Source organism: Hyperolius riggenbachi, chromosome 2 (genome assembly GCF_040937935.1).
Source record: "Hyperolius riggenbachi isolate aHypRig1 chromosome 2, aHypRig1.pri, whole genome shotgun sequence".
NCBI classification, from domain to species: domain Eukaryota; kingdom Metazoa; phylum Chordata; class Amphibia; order Anura; family Hyperoliidae; genus Hyperolius; species Hyperolius riggenbachi.
Genome location: NC_090647.1, coordinates 273,400,600 through 273,421,385, shown reverse-complemented (window position 1 = coordinate 273,421,385; position 20,786 = coordinate 273,400,600). Strand labels below are relative to the sequence as shown.

Below are 20,786 nucleotides of genomic sequence, written 5' to 3'. Positions count from 1 at the left end.
CAGAGAGGCTTAGGTTAGGTTGGACATGTTGCATTTCAGTAGTGGTAGGGGCCTCATATAACCTACATCGTCTCATGTTGGGACTATTCTAATCGTTTTTATAGCGCTGTGGGATAGAGCTCAGATACATAGAATTCTCCCCTCCCGCCTCTATCTACCCATACATATATTCAGTGCATTTTATCTAGATTTCGATTGTGTATGGGTAGGCGTGAATATTGACTACATCTGATATGGAATATATCTTAATCCTAAAATATTTCTATCCTATAGTATGGCCAATTTATATTATCGCTAGCATAAAGGTGGGTCATATCAGAGTGTGGTCGCACCAGGAATGGGCCACAATTTTATTGGAGGGTATTAAGTGGAGAAGAGTTATCTATTGTTATTGAAGCGATTTGGCCCACCACGATTGGGAACTCTTTTCCATTTCTCCCTTTGTGGCAAGGCTAGAGTGTCAGATTGAATAGGCCATTCCTCTAGGGTAATCTCTGGAAGGTCAAAGGTTTCCCGGACTTTTAGTAGGTCATTAGGTGAGTTGAAAGTCACTGATTTGCCATCTTTGCTGATGAAGATTGCAAAGGGGTATCCCCATCGGTACTTTATTTCGCGTTCCCTCAGGGTTTCTAGCAGAGGTTTGGAGGCTCTGCGTAGCTGGAGGGTGAGAGTTGAGAGATCAGGTAATAAGTGAATATTAGCTCCGTCAAAGTCAATATTTCCTTTGTTACGTGCTGCTGTCATTATGGCATCTTTTTCTTTGAAGAAATGAACTCTGCAGATGATGTCACGAGGTCTGGACGGGTCGGATCTTGGAGGGCCAGCCGCTCTGTGTGCACGGTCAATTTCAATCTTATTATCGGCCGGGGCATCTAGGAAGATATTGAATATTGCTTCCGTAGTAGCCATGATGTCTGGGGCTTTAGTTGTTTCAGGCACCCCTCTTATGCGTATATTATTCCTTCTATGCCGGTTTTCTAAGTCATCAATTTTCATGTATAGAGCAGTAATATGCTTAGAGTGAGCATTAACAGTGCTGTTATGTGCTTTTAGGGAGTCAGCAAGTTCTTCCTGGCCCTTTTCTACCTCTTCCATCCTGTGTGTTACGTGTGCAAAGTCCTGTCTGAACTCAGCCATATCTAGCTTGTATGTCTCCATGATTCTCGTGAAGCAGCTCTCTAGATCTTGTTTAGTAGGTAAAGATCTAATGTAATCGTGCAGTTCTACTTCTATAAACGATTCTGCACTTTCTGAGAGTGAAGGAGAAGTCAGGCCTGCAGGTCGTCTGGGGGAAGGCAGGGCAGCCAGGTTAGGGTCCTCGCTTGCAGCGCCGTCATGGCGGGGAGTGAGAGCCTGGTGGGCAGGGGATATAGGCCTACCTTGCGTTCTGTTCCCGGCACCGGAATTCCGTGGGGAGGATTGGCCCGCATATGCTGCCTGGACTGGACTGGTCCTTGGTGAGGATCTCCCGTTTACCGCCTTTCGGGATATGGAGGAGGTGCTGCTGCTCGGTGAGCTAGATGCGCCGCCATGCTGTCCGCTCTGTGGCGTTCCGGGTGCCTCCCCCGACAATTGTGTTCGCTGCTTTTTGTCTGGAGGACTATGCGTCTGGTCAGGTGAGCGGGTTTCACTGATTTCATTCGTAGCGGGCGAACTCACAGCGGAGCCTTCTGCTCTCGGAGACTGAGAGCCTCGGCCCGCTTTGCCACGAGGTGTCTCCGCCATGTTGCTGGTCTCCTGGTCCTGCAGCCTTCGTTCAAGCAGCCTCAGGAAACGCTTGATCTGGGATTGAGACGGTGTGTTGTGGTGGGCTTTAGTTCCCTTCTTTCTGCCTCCACCCATGAGCTATTTTGGATGGTGAAAGGGTGCCGTTTGCTATATTTTGAGTTCGGGCTGTGGGAGCTCAGCGGTGGTGCGTCCTCACACGGCCATTAGCAAGCCACGCCCCCGACAAATCTAATTTTAACCTCCTTAGCGGCAACCCCGAGTCAAGTTCGGGGTTGGAAATCCACAGTTCAGAACGGTAACCCTAAGCCTGACTCATAGTAGCCACCGCAAGGTTACTGCAGAGCATAGCGCACAGCGGATGTTTCAAATCACCTCCCGAGGCATCCAGACACTGGTATCCATTCTCCTTCCTGTCCTCGGAGGCTCTGGATCCTTCTGGTGAGATTTTCGTCTGTCATCTTGACAACAGCCGGCAATCTCACTATAGGGTTACAGCGCCATCCGAAGGATGGAGGGAAAACTGCAGCACTGGATCCCTGGAAAGTGAGTAAGTGCAGGGGCTGCTACAGGCTCTCTGGGGGAATTATTTTTTTCTTGCTTTTAGGGTCTAAAAGCAAATGAAAAAGTTGTACCTCTTTTAGACCCTAAAATCAGGAAGGAATCATACCACCAGGGAGGTTAATTTGTATTATTACAAACCTACTTATAACTGTACAAACATGCAAGATCAGCCTCTGCTAGGCCAATTGGGCTCATGGCAACTACAGATACCAGACTGTATCCTGATCTTATCAAGAACAACTGGATTAAAGGTGGCTATACATTACTTGATGGCCACCAGATCGACCACCAGATAGATCCCTCTCCGATCAGATTTGATGCACACAGATTTCCAATAGGTTTCAGCATGAAATCTATTGGAAATCTACCATACCACCACCTCTGCCTGCACCTGCATGGCCCCCATGTCTCCTCCCTCCATGTAATGTGTCTCCTCCCCTCCTAGGAGTGATCCGTACGGATGGGGCTGAAGGAAGCCCCAGGTACATATGAAACTTTGAATATAGTTAGTCTCTGGTACACTTTAAGGCTGGTTTTACACCTGTGGTTAGGGGTGCGTTGCAGGGAAATCAGCCTTCACATGAACCTATGACAATGTGCGGGAACCGGGTCATATGCCTAGCACCGCCCTGCGCTCAGTGATGTACTCCCTACTGAACAGGAGGCAAGTCCATGAATCGGCTAACACAACAGACTTCTCAAGAGCAAAACAAATGTATTTATTCTTCAGTGCATGTGTCAAAGCACCACATGTTGACAATTATTTCTGGGCCACGCAGGGTCCCCTTCCTCAGAACAGTGCAGAATATGTGCTGTCATATGTCTGCACTGTTCTGACGAAGGGGACCCTGCATGGCCCCAAAACAATTGTCAACATATGGTGCTTTGAAACCTGCATTAAAGAATAAATATGTTTGTTTTGCTCTTGAGAAGCCTGGTGTGCTAGACACTTCTTGGACTTGCCTATTTTACTTGCACCAAAGTGTTGCTTTGCACCTAAGGTTATGCAACCAACTGATACGGTAAGGTGTGCCACTCCAAACTTATTTTCTCTATTGCCCTACTGAACAGGAAGTTTATCACTGGGATTCCCGTCAGTCTGTGCATGCGTGCCGTGTCGCACTGTGCTCCCGTCACCCATTGACTTGGTGCTGTCTGAGATCAGATCAGAAAGAAAATTACAGACAAACATTTTAAGGCAAAACATACAAGATTATGTAGCTTGATGTTCCTCTGACAACAGCTGCAACTAAGCAGGTTGACAGAACTGTATCAAACCTCCCTAGATATGGCTCCAAGAGGAAAATAGACCCTAGAATGGGCAGAAGGTAGACTGAAAGCTAAGGATAGCTTCCAAACAGATATAGTACAAGCTGATTGCTAGTCAGCAAAATACATGACCAGTGATCATGATCTTATCTAAGGGCTCTTTTCCACTTGTAGGCTGCATTTCCATACACTTTATATTCCTCACTACGGTGTGCATTTTTGAGCACGTTTCCTCCTTTTCTAACAATGTTGCGTGTTGTAATGCAATGTAAAAAAAGAATGCACTAGTGTGAAACCCCGTGCAATGCATTTTTGTTTTATGTGTTTGAAAAAAAAAACCACATGCAAACAAATATAGATAGTCCCCTACAGTTGGGCTCATAAGTTTACATACCCTGACAGAATTTGTGATTTCTTAACCATTTTTCAAAGAATATGCATGATAACACAAAAACTTTTCTTTCACTCATGATTAGTGGTTGGCTGAAACCATTTATTGTCAAACAACTGTGTTTACCCTTTTAAAATCACAATCACTACACAAACTACCCAAATGGCCCTGGTCAAAAGTTTACATACCCCAGTTTTTAATGTTGTGTATTGCCCCCTTTAACATCAATGATAGCTTGAGGTCTTTTGTGGTAGTTGCGGATGAGGTTTTTTATCTTCTCAGACGGTGAAGCTGCCCATTCTTCCTGGAAAAAAGCCTCCGGTTCCTGTAAATTCTTGGGCAGTCTTGCATGATCTGCACGTTTTGAGGTCTCCCCAGAGTGGCTCAGTGATTTTGAGATCAGGATATGGCCACACCAGAACCTTTACATTTTACCATGTTTAACACAGGACTCAACTTATGAATAAATTCAACTTATCTCCCAGAATGGAAACTGTTTCTAAGTAGGGGACCGCCTGTAATGTGAAATAGCCCTAAGCAATCTAAGAACATAGCATAGTTTAATGGAAATAAATATGGCAACCTCCATGTCCCTCTTACTTCAGGTGTCCTTTAGGCTGGTTTCACAGTAGGACGTTAAAGTCCCACGTTACAGCAGCCAGTAATGCAGCCTAACTCACAGCACTGTAAAATCAATGTTGCTGTTCACAGTGCACACTACGCAAAGTTACATATTAACGCAGCACGTTTGAACAAAGTGCTGCATGCTGTACGTTATACTGGGCTAAGCCACGTTAGACTGTTTGCACATGCTCAGTAAAGTTGGAGGAGGAGGTCTCCCCTCTTCCTCCGCGGCCAGCCACATGGCTAATTAATATTCACTGCACTGTGGTGACTCATGCTGGGACTGTAGTGTTGTCCGGATCATGAAGGAATCGTTCATTTGATCCGGATCTTTTTTGTGAGTCGGATCATCACAATGAAAGATTTGGTTCACAGTGGATGTCTGTCTGGAAGAAACAGGAACATACAGAATGTACAGTGCAGGGAAAGTCCTGCCCTGCTAGTCATTTCACCCAGTCTGCTTCCCTAGTAAAATGATTCAAATGATTTGGTTCAAAGATCCGGATCTTTTCAATGATCCGATTCTAATGATCCGAATCCTAAGATCCGGACTTCCTATCACTAACCTGGAGCGGCTGCTTTGAGAGCTGCATAACGCAGCTCAATCTGACGTCCAACTTCAACACCACCACGCGTTGCGTTAGTGGCACGTTATGCGACCATAACATCCCCTTGGTGGGAAAGTAGCCTTAGGAGAACACAGATTAATATAAACTATGCATAAAAAATGTTTAAAGGTGTAAAAAAAAAATTGCAGTCTTTGCAAAATAAAAAAAGTGCCTCTTTGCCCCATCGTGTTGTGCTCACGTGCCCCCTGGAAGTAAGTTCTCCTGGTTGGTTATCTTTTGCATCTTTTTCACTAAGGCCAGAAACCCACTAGAAGCGATTTTCTGAGCGCTTTGCGATTTGAAAGCTCTTGCTAATGTAATGCTAGGGGTGTGATCCCACTTGAGCGATGTGATTTTATAAAAATCCCCCATAGCATTGCATTAGCAAGAGCTTTTTCAAATCACTAGCAATTAGAAATCGCTCCTAGTTTCTGGCCTAAAAGGTATTTTAAATCAGTGTGTTCAGCAAACATTTACCTATGAGCTGCTTTTGATTAACAAGAAAATACACCTATACAGATAAACAGAATGAATATAACTGAGTAGCGTAATACTATCATTTATAGTAGATTATATTAGCAAAGCAAATCAAACCTCACTGACAATCTCGGAAAACGTACTTTTTTGGCAGGGCTGCTCTCGTCTGTCTGCGGTGGGATTTTACTCGTCTGTGAATGTAATTCAATCTCTGCTGCTCGGTCACTCTGTGAAAACAAATCATTTCTGGCTTCAAAACACAAAATCACAAGCCTGGGCGGTTCAAATAAATGTTATAAAAGATTTATCATCCACTTAACTGTGAACTGTCATGGAAATGATCCCACAGTGTCTAAAACACAGGGGAAGTGTACAAAAAAAGACCAAAACGTCACACCGCTTTTATATCCAAGAGAAAGGAAAAAAACTTTCTTGTATGTATTGTCCTAGATATTAGCATATTAGCAGTAGAAAAGCCCTGTGCTTTAAAATGACACTGAAGCGAAAAAAAAAACATATGATATAATGAATTGTATGCGTAGTACAGATAATGAATAGAACATTAGTAGTAAAGAAAAGAGTCTGATATTTTTATTTTCAGTTACAGTATATAACTTTTTTTTTATAACACTGCATCATCCTCTAATATTTGCAGTTTACAAACTACACTCTGCAGTTTACACTATGAAACAGAGCAGAGCTAATGTCCATTTGAACTTCTCAGCAGTAAAATCTTATCTTACGTCGTCTTTCAATCTTTGATGTATAAATGCTTCAGTAAAAAGCACATTAGATGACCAAGTTGGGTCGGAGAGCTCAGAGAGGCTCCTTTGCATAGATGACAACTGAGGTTTCTTAACTTTTCCTGTACAGGAAACAATATGACACTCATATCTTTGCTACTAATGATCTATTTTTTTAGCTGCACTGCACATACAATTAATTATATCACACGTTTATTTTCACTTCAGATTCCCTTTAAACTTTACTTAGCAAAATGTAAAACCAAAAGCTTCTTTACAATGAAATTCCACTCTCGATAAAAATGTGCTATAAACATGCATAAGTACTGCACAAATGTTTTATCAACTTAATGCTATTAAAATCAATTTCAATTTGCAGCCAGCTATCAATTTCTAAATCTGTAAGCGCCAACTACACCAGTTTTCCTGCTTGGAATCTGTACTCCGTGTTTTGGTATAGACAGCCTAGCATGTTATCTCTTGTGTCACTAATTAGCTGCACAAAGAAAGAGGTCTAAAGCCCCATCTACACGATACGATTCTTTGTACAATTCGATTACGATTCTTTTTACGATCCAATTAAATCCGACATGTCCGATCGGGATTCGATTCAATTCGATTTGCCATTGTTTTGCAATGGCAAATCAAATTGAATCGAATCCTGATCGGACATGTCAGATTTAATTGGATCGTAAATAGAATCGTAATCGAATCGCACAAATAATCGTATCGTGTAGATTGGGCTTTAAGCCATCAATGCAAATCTTGCATGTGGGGTAAAAACAAATCACAGCAGTGCAGCTAATTCCATCCTCACAGTCTGTGTTCTAAACATGGTGGAGGGGCTGCATGAGTTTGTTCTCAGAATCAAGGCACACAGTTTGAAATAGTGTGTGGTATTAATACTATTCATTTGCAGAACTGAACTGAAGAGACATATGCAGAATTTCACTTGAGAACACTGTTTAGTTGGCAGCAAAGTGCTTTATTGTAATGCATTTAAAGGCCTGAGTCAGTGGCGGGTTGTTAAGGTTAGGCACAGGGTAGTTAAATTTAGGCACGGGGTGGTTGGGAGTGGTTAAGGTTAGGCACCAAGGGGAGTTGTTTAAGGTCAGGCAGTTCTTTTCCTTCTCTTTCCTGCCTCATTAACTCCCCTTAGGTGTGTGGATCAAGGTATGTTAGGCATAGGGCCGGTTCTCTCAGAGATTGCAGGGACAGCATTTTTGTACTGTGTGTTTACACTTACAGCAAGCAGTTAGAGTAGGCAGAGGCATAGCGTAACTAAGGGCATGCAAGGGGGGACATCTGTCGCCAGGCGCAGCATCTGATGGGTGCTGGATCGGACTGCACCATCCCCCAATGTCTCCTAGTCCCTGCAGAACCTTTGAAATAATAAGGAATGGGCAGATCTCCTCCCCTGCTCTATCCTGCTCTCTGCTCACTACCCTTCTACTTCTTGCCTCCCTCCAGCCCTTCTCTCCTCATCATCAATAAATTAACTACTTTCAGTAGTTAATTATTTATTTTTTGCCCAGGATCCAATACTCCACATATGTCATTTGTCCCCACAGATTCATTATTGAGTTAGTTCAGCGTCCACTTATTGCGAATAGTTTTGGCAACAAAATGTACCCACCCGTAATAGGCTACATATGCCCCACAAGTGTCCCCGGGCAGCACAAAAACTGTATTTGTCCCTGGCTGCTGAAAAACCTTGCTATGCCTCTGAGAGTAGGAGGAGAAGTGAGAAGAGATTGAGCAAGGTAAAGAGGTCATTATTGGGGAAAGGCAGCTGGTTGTGCTGTGTGAGGAGTCTGACAGTGAGTAAGGAGGGGGGAGGCAAAATAGCAGCAGTGTTTAATTTTACTTGCACAGCAGAAGGGAGGGGCGCATCCTCACAAGTTTGCCTCAGGCAGCAAAAAGTCTAGAACTGGCCCTGGTTAGGCACAGGGGGGGGGGGGGGGGGGGGTTTGCTAAAGTTAGGTATGGGGTAGTTACATTTAGGCAGAGGGGTGGTTAAGGTTAAGCAGTCCTTTCCCTCCTGCCCCATTCACTCCCTTTAGGTATGCGGATCAAGCATGCACATACCTCTGTGTTTACATTAGATAGCTTTGTCTCGGGTCCGGTATCCTTTAAAGAGAATCTGTATTGTTAAAATCGCACAAAAGTAAACATACCAGTGCGTTAGGGGACATCTCCTATTACCCTCTGACACAATTTCGCCGCTCCTCACGGCATTAAAAGTGGTTAAAAACAGTTTTAAAAAGTTTGTTTATAAACAAACAAAATGGCCACCAAAACAGGAAGTAGGTTGATGTACAGTATGTCCACACATAGAAAATACATCCATACACAAGCAGGCTGTATACAGCCTTCCTTTTGAATCTCAAGAGATCATTTGTGTGTTTCTTTCCCCCTGTTCTCATGCACTGAAGTTTCAGGCTGCTCGTTTCTTCCTGCAAACAGCTTTGCCCTTGTCTGTAATTCTTCAGTATGTGAAAGCCCAGCCAGCTCAGAGGACGATTTATCCAGCTTGTAAAAGATAAGAGAGAAGAGAGAAGCTGCCCTAATCTAAATAATACACAGGCAGTGTGCATAGAGGGGCCTGGAAGGGGGAGTTCATAGCAGAACCACAACACTGAAGAACTTGGCAGCCTTCCAGACACAGGCCGACAAGTCTGACAGGGGAAAGATACATTGATTTATTACAGAGACAGTGATAGTATAAAGTGCTGCAGTAAGCCAGAACACATTAGAATAGCTTTTGGAACTTGTAGGATGATAAAAAACAGGATGCAATTTTTGTTACGGAGTCTCTTTAAAGAAGATCATCGGGAAAGGGGACAAAGGCAACAATTAGATTTCATGATAATCTGTATTTAAGGGCCAGATGACTTTCAGCTAATGTAGCTATAAATGTCCCATTGTGATCATTTTGGTTGGCTCCCCTACAAGTAGCTGCTTGGCTGCCTTCTGAGCATGAGCAGGCCACAGCAGAAATAAGAATAGCAGTCACACATGGCTTTCCTGAATGTTCAATAACTTGATGATGATCAGTCTACAGGCATCAGGGGACAACAGTAGGAGGGCATCAGGGGACAACTCACTATGGAAAGGTGTCTCAAACAAACTATCATTCTTAGCCTAATACTTTTTTGAAGCTAGGTTCTTTTACTCAGCTACTGCTGCAGAGATGTCTGGTCTGTCACTACCACTCTGTCCCTAGTTCCCTATCACCTTCCTCTCCTGTATATCATGGAAATGGCCCAGCTACTCCCCTACACAAATTATCTCTACCCTTTCTCCATGGAAAAAGAAAGAGGGAAGTGCCATACAAGCCCTGGCTTTTCTTCTTCCTGGTTCTAGCAAGGTGCAACTAATGAAGTGGCTAGTCAGTGTATTTTTAGCTTGACCTTGTTAAAGGACAACTAAAGTGAGAGGGATATAGAGGCAACCATATGTATTTTCTTTTAAGTAATACTTGTTGACTGGAAATCCTGCTGATCCTCTGACTCTAATAATTTTAGCCATAGACCCTGAACAAGCATGCAGCAGATCAGGGAAACAAAGGTCAGGATATGTTTGAACCTTTACAATGAGCACTTTGGAAATGTCATATCAACTTTCCCACACTACTAAAACTATACCCCAAATGTTATCTATGGATTTGAAACTCCTGATTCAGGGCTGTTTGGTGTGCACCCAGGGCCGGCCCGCTCATGAGGCGGGGTGAAACATTTGCCTCAGGCGGCAGATCTGGGGGGACGGCACCCGCCTGTCCATGGATGCTGGGGGCCGCCCGTCGAGCTGGAGGGATAGCTGGCAGAAAGGGGGTATTGGGCCTAGCGGTCGGGAGGGGGGTCGGACCCCCCCCTCCCTCGCCTGGGTCCCCCGATCTGTGCTCCTCCTCCAGCGTTAAGTACCAGCGTGCATGTGATGAAGAGGCAACGGGCGGGGGAATCACTCACCTCTTCCGTGATCCATTTATTTATTATTTATTTATTTATTTATTGTATTTATAAAGCGCCAACATATTACGCAGCGCTGAACATTAATTTAGGTTACAGACAATATTTAGGGGTGACATACAGCAATATGACAATACAGGAATACAAGAAAACCAGATCACACAGCACAGTATTAGTACAAGGTAATGCTTAGTCAGTCACTGGATGGAGCATGGAGATTAGGCAAGTTAGGTTCACTCAGATGCATAGCATGGGTTCACAGTAATGGAGGTGCAAGATCAGGTAGGACACAAAAGGAGGAGGACCCTGCCCAAAGGCTTACAATCTAGAGGGAGAGGTAAGGACACAAATGGTAGGGGACCAGAGTTCAGCTGTAGGTTTAGAGCACTTGTGAGGGGTAGTAGGCCAGAGTGAAAAGGTGAGTTTTGAGGGCTTTCTTGAAGATGTTGAAGGAGGGGGCTGCCCTAATGGGTGGAGGTAGGGAGTTCCACAGTGTTGGAGCAGCTCTTGAGAAGTCCTGGAGGCGTGCATGGGACTGGGTGATGCGGGGGGCGGTTAGGCTCCAGGCATCGTGTGCTCCACTGACGTCACTTCCGGCAACGCCGCCCACTGTATTGTAAGTGGACGGCCTTGCAGGAAGTGACGTCAGTGGAGCACACGATGGAACGCGGAAGAGGTGAGTGATTCCCCCGCCCGTTGCCTCTTCATCATATGCACGCTGGTACTTAACGCTGGAGGAGGAGCGCAGATCGGGGGACCCAGGCGAGGGAGGGGGGGTCCGACCCCCCTCCCCACCGCTAGGCCCAATACCCTCTTTCTGCCAGCTACCCCTCCAGCTCGGCACCCCCCACCCACGGCTAGGGGGGGGGGGGGGGCGGCGATTTTTTCTAATTTTGCCTCAGGCAGCAAAAAGTCTAGGGCCGGCCCTGTGTGCACCATATTATTGTCCTCTAATAGTAATAATCAGTAAGTCGCTGACAGTGAGTCAGTCTGATGGATTCAAATTGAGATTTGAAATAAGTTTTACATTAATAATACAGATTTTCATTTTCTGTTACCTTTTGTTGCAGTTTCCTTAAAGGGAAACTGAAGTGAGAGAGTTATGACGTTATGCCATATATATTTCCTTTTAAATATCAGTTGCGTGGCATCCTGCTGATCCTCTGCCTCTAATACCTTCAGCCATAGACCCCAGACAAGCATATGCAGATCAGCAGTTTCTGACAAAAATCTGACTAAATTAGCCACGTGCTTGTTGCCTGAATCACACATTCAGACATTACTGCAGTCAAAGAGATCAGCAAGACTGCCAGGCAACTAGAACTATTTAAAAGGAATTAAAGTGGCACTAAAGCGGTAAAAACCTATGATATAATTAATTTTATTTTCAGTTATATAGCGTTTTTATAACATTGCATCATCATTGTCTAATATTTACAGTTTACACACTACACACAGCATTTGAAATTATTTCGCAGAGCTAATGACCTTTTCATCTTTCCTCTGTAGTAAAACCTTAAACAAACAACAGTGAGAGATAGTTGAGATAAAAGCTTCAGAAGACAGAGCTCTCTGCCACTTTGCAAGTCGGAGAGGCTCAGATAAGCTCTTTTACATAGATAACAAGTGAAGTTTCTTAATTCTTCCTGTACTGAAAACAATATGAGATTCATATCTACGCTGCTAATGTTTTATTTGTACTACACATACAAATCATTATATCATAAGTTAATTTTCACTTCATATCCCCTTTAAATGTGGCAGCCTCCATATACCTCTCAATTTAGGTTCCCTTTAAACTGTTGCCAGGCATAATTTTACATTTGCCTATTATTATTATTATTATTATTTATATAGCACCGACATATTATGCAGCCCTGTACAGAGTATATTGTCTTTATCACTAACTGTCCCTCAGAGGAGCTCACAATCTAGTCCCTAGGCAAAGAAATACATCTCTTTGATCATCTGAGGTGATAAGTAAATTTCTGCTGAATTTAGATCAAAATCCTTGAAACTCAAATCTTTCCAAAAACTACGGTATTGCTAATGTTAATGTATAACATGGGCAGAATGGAAATATCTCAGGAAGGATCCATATACTTTTCTCAGGCAAATGCAAGTTGTGCTTGTACAAAAAGTGTCCTTCAAGCACCATCTAGTGGAGAGTTTTGTAAATGGAAATTGCATAGCAAAGTATTCACCTAGGCTGTTATTTTACATAGATTAACTTAAAATTCAGAAAATGCACTATGAGCCATGTTCACTTAAGACTTTGTAATACTTGCTATATCAGCTCAGGATGTGTGGATCATACTTTGAGTGTAACTGTTTTAATGAAAAAAAAATGAAAACAAATCCGTCCAGGTCACCTATTTGCATTGCAGAGATTTCAGACTATAAAAGCAGCTTATTTCCCCTTATGTAATTTGCCTGGCTCACAGGTGTAACTGCTGGAAAGTGTAATTGGCCGTAGCTACTCATGAGCTGTAAGCAGATAGTTTCATAATCAATTTCCTGAAGATGTGACTAATCTTGTCTATATGGACTATACACTCAATGGAAGATATTAAAGTGACATTGAAGCGAAAAAAAAACTTATGATAAAATATGATATAATATAATGAATTATATGTGTAGTACGATAATTAATAAAACATAAGTAGCAAAGTAGTCTCATATTTTTATTTTCAGGCATATAGCTTTTTTTTTAAAAAAAATACTGCTTCATTCTCTAATATTTGCAGTTTACACACTACACTCAGCATTCTAAATGATTTCACAGAGCAGGCTAATGACCTTTTCAACTTTCCTATGTAGTAAAACCTTAAACAAACAAGATACAGTGAGAGATCTGCGTTAAAAAAAAAAGCCTAAAGGTTGCCACTAACAATCTAATTTCTAGCGAAAAATCGTTTGAACAATCAGATAATTCGGATTGGAAGTGAAATATTGTAATACATAGTTCACTACACCATCAATGAACCAATCTTTGCTTCCTATCTATCACATCCGACAAGAAAATCCAAATTTTGGTTCAACTAAAATCCGATCAGACGACATGATCAATTGTGCCCATCAACTAATGTTATTTACAACCAATACAAGCTTCAGAAGACAGAGCTCTTTGTTACATGCAAGTCAGAGAGCTCAGAGAAGCTCTTTCTCATAAATAACAACTGAAGTTTCTTAACTCTTCCTGTACTGGAAATAATATGAGACTCATATCTGTGCTAATAATGTTTTATTTCTTAGATGTACTACACATACAAATTATTATAAGGTAGGTTTATTTTCACTTCAGATTCCCTTTAATTGTTTACCTGATCTACCACAAATAGAGTGCAGCCACCATAAGAGTGAAAGTCGCTCTTAAGGTCCATACTCACGGGGGACGGCCGTCGCCGCAACCACGTGGCACGCGCGTGTTGCGGCGACAGGTCGCCCGTGTGTATTACGCGCGCGCCCCGAACCGTCGCCCGTCGGAGCTGTCGCCAGGCGATTGACATGTTCAATCGCCGGCTACAGCTGTCGCCGCAACTTCGCCGGAACTGTCGCTACTCCCGCGTGTGTACGCGGGATAGCGACAGGAGACCTACGCAAGTGAATGGAGCATCCGGCCGGGGGATGCTCCATTCACAAACAGCTTCCGCCGCGTCTCTGCCTTTCTGGTGAGACGTGTGGAGAGCTGTCGCTTGTTCACGTGCACACATGTGTATTTAGCTTTAAGGTGGCTGAAGGGAGCGCCAAATGTTTTTGCAATATCCTTGATTGATGTTTATACTGATCTGGTGTGGTGGACCCCCTTAAAAGGTATTATTTTTACTACACTAGTAAAACTACGCACATAATTTTGAATGCCTGATGTTGATGTGACTGCAAATGAGGACATTTTGAATAATCTGCCATGTCTGGAAAATTCTAGCTAGCTTTAGACATAAATATAAAGGTGATTTTAATAGCACTAGATTGAAAAATGGCGTGTGTAATACGAATATGTGTTGAATTGTTTTTTTACAATAAAAGCTGAAATACCTTTAAAATAGAAATAACACTCAGAGTGGAAATGGGATGCAGGAATTTTTGGGCAGAATGAATGTGGACACTCATACAGCAATGTGGGCATATACAATTAGCATTTAATAGATTAATATAATTTCTAGTATTACTGTAATAGGTAATGTTGCTGTTTAAATTCGGCATAGTGAATCTGAACACCCGAATACTCCTGACTGCCACTGTTCAGCACCCGAACAAGCGGACAATCAGGAGGAGTTCACTGCTGGTTTGGAAGGAGGAAGTATCGGAGTCACATGAAGTGCAATGTGACAGGCAAGGCAGTGAACTCCCCCTGACCCTGTCCACTTGTTCAGGTGCTGAACAGTGGCCATTCAGGAGTGTGGTGGTGGTCGAATTTACTATGCCGAATTCGAACACCAACACTATTAATAGGCTATTGGATTTCAGCCTAGTCACATGAAAAGTATCTACAGTATGTCCTATTTCTGTGACTTATTTAAGACAGAAAGGGGAGTGTAGAGGTAACACTGGAACAGAGAAGATAAAGCCATGGTCACCAAGCCATATATTAGGTGGTAACTGTGAGCTAGTGCCTCCAAATGTACTTGTGTCAGTTCTGGACAGACACTGTGCTGTGTAAATCGAAAGAGGGATCCGCACACAGACTTTCCAGCAACAACGTGATTTTTATTGTTCCAATGCACACATATATGACATCAAATCGTCCAAGTGGACGATTGTTTCCGGGTCTAACCGGTCCATTTTATAAAGGCCCTTTAGAGTGTAAGCCTTTGGGCAGGGTCCTCCTCATGTCTCCTACCTGCTCACGCACCTTCATTGCAGTACACCCATCCTATGGATCTGAGTGAACTCTTGAGTAAACTCGACTTGTCTAATCTCCATGCTTCCATCCAGTGACTGACTAAGCATTACCTTGTACTCATACTGTGCTACTTGATATGGTTTTTCTTGTATTCCTGTATTGTTGTATTGCTGTATGTAACCCCTAAATATTGTCTGTAACCTTAACCAATGTACAGCACTGCTTAATATGTTGGCGCTTTATAAATACAATAAATAAATAAATAAATAAATAAGGCATAAGCAGACAAACATATACATTTGTATATGTTTGTCTGCTTATGCCTGGATAAAGGGGACCAGTTAGGCCCAGAAACAATCGTTGACTTGGACGATTTGATGTCATATACTGTATGTGTGCATTGGAACAATAAAAATCACGTTGTTTCTGGAAAGTCTGTGTGCGTATCCCTCTTTCCTCTTACTGGACTATTGCTGTAACGAGTCTCCTGCACTAGCAGTGCTCTTCTTCAGGTGTGCAGTTCTTTCGATTGAATAGACACTGTGCTCTGATGATTCTCTCAAAATCTGCTATGGTTGAAACCTCATGTACTAGATCCTCACTTTACCCTTCAACTTCTCCCTCTCACTACAGGTGAGGAATGAAGGACAGCAAAGGAGTGGTGCCTCGACACCTCAGCCATGCAGCCTGCTATATTTAACAAGCTTCTACTGAGTCACAGTATTCGACCAAACTTTTTGGTCTGAAAGTCTAACCATGACTGTGCGCCACCACCACCACCACTGCTTCCAAGAGATAAAACAACTCTTGAGTTCTGTAGATCTGGAGGTGGGGGGAGAGATGGTTATCACCAAATAGAATTGTCACCTGTCTAAAAGTGTGCGCACACATGTCATGCGGCATAATAATAAATAATATATCACAATGGCAAAGCGAGTGGCACAAAAAAACCCCTAAAAAAACTAAAACATTTTTAGTGAAAAATCGTTTGAGGAATCAGATAATTCTGATCGAATGTGAAATATTGTAATACATAGTTCACTACAACCTCAATGAACCAATCTTTGCTTCCTATCTATCACAGCCAACAAGAAAATCCAAATTTTGGTTAGATGAAAATCCAATCAGACGTTTTTATAAGCAGTCGTTTTGTTTTTATAAGCAGTCGTAATCGAGTGTGTCCATCAACGGATGTTGTTTACAACCAATCTGATTACATCCGATCAGAATTATCTGATTGCTTGAATGATTTTTTGCTTATTGGACCATTAGTGGATCATTAGTGGCCACCTTTAAGAGAAGTTCACATTAGGACAGTATAGTCACGCATTAAACATTCATAACGCAGACAAGCGCACAGCAATAAAAAAAATCTATGCGCCGTTCACAGTGCACACATTGCATTAAGGTGTAACATACTGCATTAGGATATAGCAATGCATGCCGCGCGTTTAGCCTATTTATTGCACATGTTAATGTTTGCATATGCACACTATTACAAACACAATTGCTCACTCCCAGCTCTAGCAATTTCCTACCTTTATCTGGTCAGCAGGCGCCTGTCAGCCAATCAGGTGAACAGTTATACACCCTTTGCCTGCCGTACTAAATCTAGCAGGAATTGCATAAATTAGGCAGCACTAGGTGGGAGGCTTCGGTTGGACGTAATCGTAGATTATGTCATTAGCAGGACCTCCGTACAGGCATCATTCCCACCGGGGTCGCTCACTAACCACTCAGCTGTCACCCATGTCTTGGAAGCTGCAAAAGAGAATTTAAAACCACAAACACTGGTTCACACGACAGCTGGGGGCCCCGGACTCTCTCACTGGCCAAGGCCCCCAACCACCATGCGATACCTAGAGGGAAGTGTGGGTGGGCCCAGGACAGTCACCACCAGCGATTTCACCCCCACTGCCTCTATACTGAAAGCTGACTGCAACAAACACAATTGCTCACTCCCAGCTTCAGCAATTTGAGAGTCTGCGGCCCCCAGCTGTCATGTGAACCAGTGTTTGTGGTTTTAAATTCTATTTTTCAGCTTCCAGGATGCGGGTGTCAGGTGAGTGGTTAGGGAGGGACCCCTGTGGGAGACGTGCCTGCACAGGGCGGTCCTGCTAGCGACATAATCTACGATTACATCCAATCAAAGCCTCCCACCTGAGTGGTGCCTAAGTTATGCAATGTCTGCTAGATTTGGTACAGCAGGCAAAGGGTGTATACAGTAACTGGGCACCTGATTGGCTGACAGGTGCCTGCTGACCAGATAAACGTAGGAAATTACTAGAGCTGGGAGTGAGCAATTGTGTTTGTTGCAGTCAGCATTCAGTTTAGAGGCAATGGGGGTGAATTCCCTGGGAGTGAGAGGTCCCGGGCCCACCTGCATTTTCCTCTAGGTTTCACATGGTGGTTTGAGGGCCTCAGCCAGTAAGAGAGTTCGGGGCCCCCAGCTTTCATGTGAACCAGTGTTTGTGATATGCACACTATTGCCTACTTGTTAATGTGTGTCAACGCAATATGTTATGTGCAACTTTGTATTGTGTTATCTCACTGCGTAATTTTACTTTGTGTCGTTAACGTCGCTCCACAGTGCAATGTCCCACTGAGTACCTAGCCATAGGGCCTATTTTCACTGTTCATGGCATGTGTCTTTCAAAAGACAATGCCTGAACACAGCTGTGATGCAAGGAGAATCCGAATTCCTTAAGCCATGCCATGTATGGTTACAGGGATTCGGATGGGCATTCCATTTAAATGCAGCATGCCATCCAATTTTTTTCCCTGCATGTGAGTCGGATGGCAGCGTATTGTTTTGAATAGGCCACACTTCCCCAAAATATTTGGTTGCACTACTCTGACACATACAAAGATAAATAAACACTTCTTCAAGCCTATGAGCATTTCAGTGCATGCTTTTCACCCTTCTCTTTTCATAACTAGGGTTATACAGGTGGCAGCCATTAGCAATTCCTCCTTTGGCGGACACCTTCTATTCCACCAGTTTTCCGGATTCTGTGCCGGCAATATGAAAGGAAGGGAGGGGTAAATCCAGTAAATGTAAAATATTTTATTTTTGTCATCATGCAGCTGAAAAAAAGGCTGCTATTTATTATTATAATAATTTAGAAAATAGATTTTATTTCTGAAATCTTGTATTTTTAATTTGGGTCCACTTTAAGTGGAAATGGGCCCTTAATAATTTTGCTTCACTTCAGAGACAGCTCATGCGAGGGAAGTGGGAAATTTACTAGAAACCAGACAAACCATTTCTTGATACTTCTAAAATCTGCAAAGAATTTAAAACCCAGGAATAGCGAAGATTAGATAAAATAATGAATTTTCCATACCTGTTCTTGTGACTTGAAGTCTGCAAATGTTGTCTTTTGAATTGTCTTTTGCTCTGTGTTAGTATTCTGGTAGGGCATCTGCCAAGAAACACAACTCCCTTTAGACGTTATCACTGCATCCCATCAGTGCAGAGATGAGTGCATACTGCTAATAACAATGATATATGCGTAGGAGAGAGCTAGTCTCTTGGCAGCCGTACAGCTTGCTGTTATATAAAAGTATATGACTTTTCTAATGGAGTCCAGACACAGGCCAACTCTGCTGGCTTTAGTACCAAATAAAATACATTCCCTACTAGACCTCTCATAAGCATTGCTAGTACAACCTGTTAGGGGACATAATAACCAGAAGTGCCTGTGTCCTAGAAAACACTTTAATGTGTTTCACTTTACCTACAACCAACAAGGAATAAATATCAGCACCACGATATTTGCTGCAGTCGCTGTGTGCACAACAATAATGTCACCGCAGGGACCAGTCAGCATAAAGTGTGTGGATTATAATCAGTAAAGGCAAAGCTAGATCAAAATTTAATTGCCTAGCAATGGACTCAACATTTCATTTTCAGATGCAACTTCATTATTAGGGCAAACTGTAATGTTTGAAGTGAATCAATTTGACTCAAGGTGCTCATACACATACAATTTTTTTCCAGCCGATTCAATCTGCTCAATCAAACCTGCCATACTTCTATTGCCCCAACATATGCAACAGATTCATCTTTGATTGATTTTGGACAGTTTTGCTACCAAAAATGTGATTGGACATGTTGGATAATCTGTGCGTGAGGCGGGTGCAGCAGGGGTGGTGAGGGATTGATAAGTGCAACGTTTGTAGTTCTATCAGTGCTTGATACATTTCTGTTGAATTCTCTCAAGGTTACATTTGCTATGTGGTGTAGGATTTGATCACTGTTCGATCGAATTTCAGTTGAGGATGGATTGATCAGCTTTGCATCTTGGGCTGTAATCAACCGCTGTATGCCTAGCCATATTTAACCACTTCACGAGGGTTTTTTAACCTTATGAACCAGAGCAATTTTCACCCATTAGCGCTCATTCCTTTCATTCGCCAATACCTTTATCACTACTTATCACTAGGGATGATCAATGATATGCAAATATATGCAGCAGAAAATGGACCAATCAAGTCCCACCCAGGTTTAAACTGATTAATCTATTTTCAAGCTGAATATAAATTTATATATATACACAAAAAACACAAAAAATGTGCATATCATTGATCATCCCTACTTATCACACCAAAATGATCTTTACCTTGTTTTATTTGGCCACAAATTGGGCCTTTTGGGGGTGATATTTGTTTTCAGTAATTACTTTACTTTCTACTCATTTTAAAGGGAAAACAAGGGAAAAATTAAAAAAATACTATTTCTCCAATTCCATCCTCTATAGTTTTAAAATAAACAATGCTACTGTAACTAAAAACCCACACATTTTACTTGCCCATTTGTCCCAGTTATTATATTTAAATTGTTTCCCTAATATAATAATTGGTGACAATACTGGTCCTTCTAAAAAAATTTGCATATTGTGATAAAGTTCATTATTTTCTGTAATGTACTGATAAACATTAGACTTTCATATATTTTAGATTCATTGCACACAACTGAAGTAGTTCAAGCCTTTTATTGTTTTAATATTGATGATTTTGGCATACAGCTCATGAAAACCCAAAATTCCTATCTCAAAAAATTAGCATATTTCATCCAACCAATAAAAGAAAAGTGTTTTTAAAACAAAAAAAAGTCAACCTTCAAATAATTATGTTCAGTTATGCATTCAATACTTGGTCAGGAATCCTTTTGCAGAAATGACTGCTTCAATGCGGCGTGGCATGGAGGCAATCAGCCTGTGGCACTACCCAGGTGTTATGGAGGCCCAGGATGCTTCGATAGCGGCCTTAAAGAGAATCTGTACTCTAATATTCTTACAATAAAAAGCATACCATTCTATTCATTATTTTGTCCTGTGCCCCTCTGTGCTGTTTCTGCCACTCTCTGCTGCAATCCTGGCTTGTAATTAACAGTTTTAGGCAGTGTTTACAAACAAACTAACCAGCTTCTAATAGGCTCAGCTAAGCATAGTGTGTGAGTCATTCACAGTGTGCAGGGGGCCTGCAGAGGGTGTGTATCGCTTCTACCAATCACAAGCAGCCCTGCACATTCCACACAATCAATCCTTAGCCCGACAAACAGGACAGAGG

At 42.5% G+C, this 20,786-nt stretch overlaps 1 protein-coding gene across 1 annotated transcript in view; it reads right to left on the bottom strand.

Annotated features, from left to right (window-relative positions):
- Positions 1 to 20,786, bottom strand: part of REPS2 (RALBP1 associated Eps domain containing 2) — a 211,682-nt gene that overhangs the window by 39,106 nt on the left and 151,790 nt on the right. The window contains exons 16-17 of the mRNA XM_068268694.1: positions 18,560 to 18,637; positions 5,802 to 5,885 (exon numbers count right to left, since the gene is read on the bottom strand). Of these exons, the coding sequence (XP_068124795.1) occupies positions 5,802 to 5,885; positions 18,560 to 18,637 (162 nt within the window). The remainder of the gene's footprint in view (positions 1 to 5,801; positions 5,886 to 18,559; positions 18,638 to 20,786) is intronic.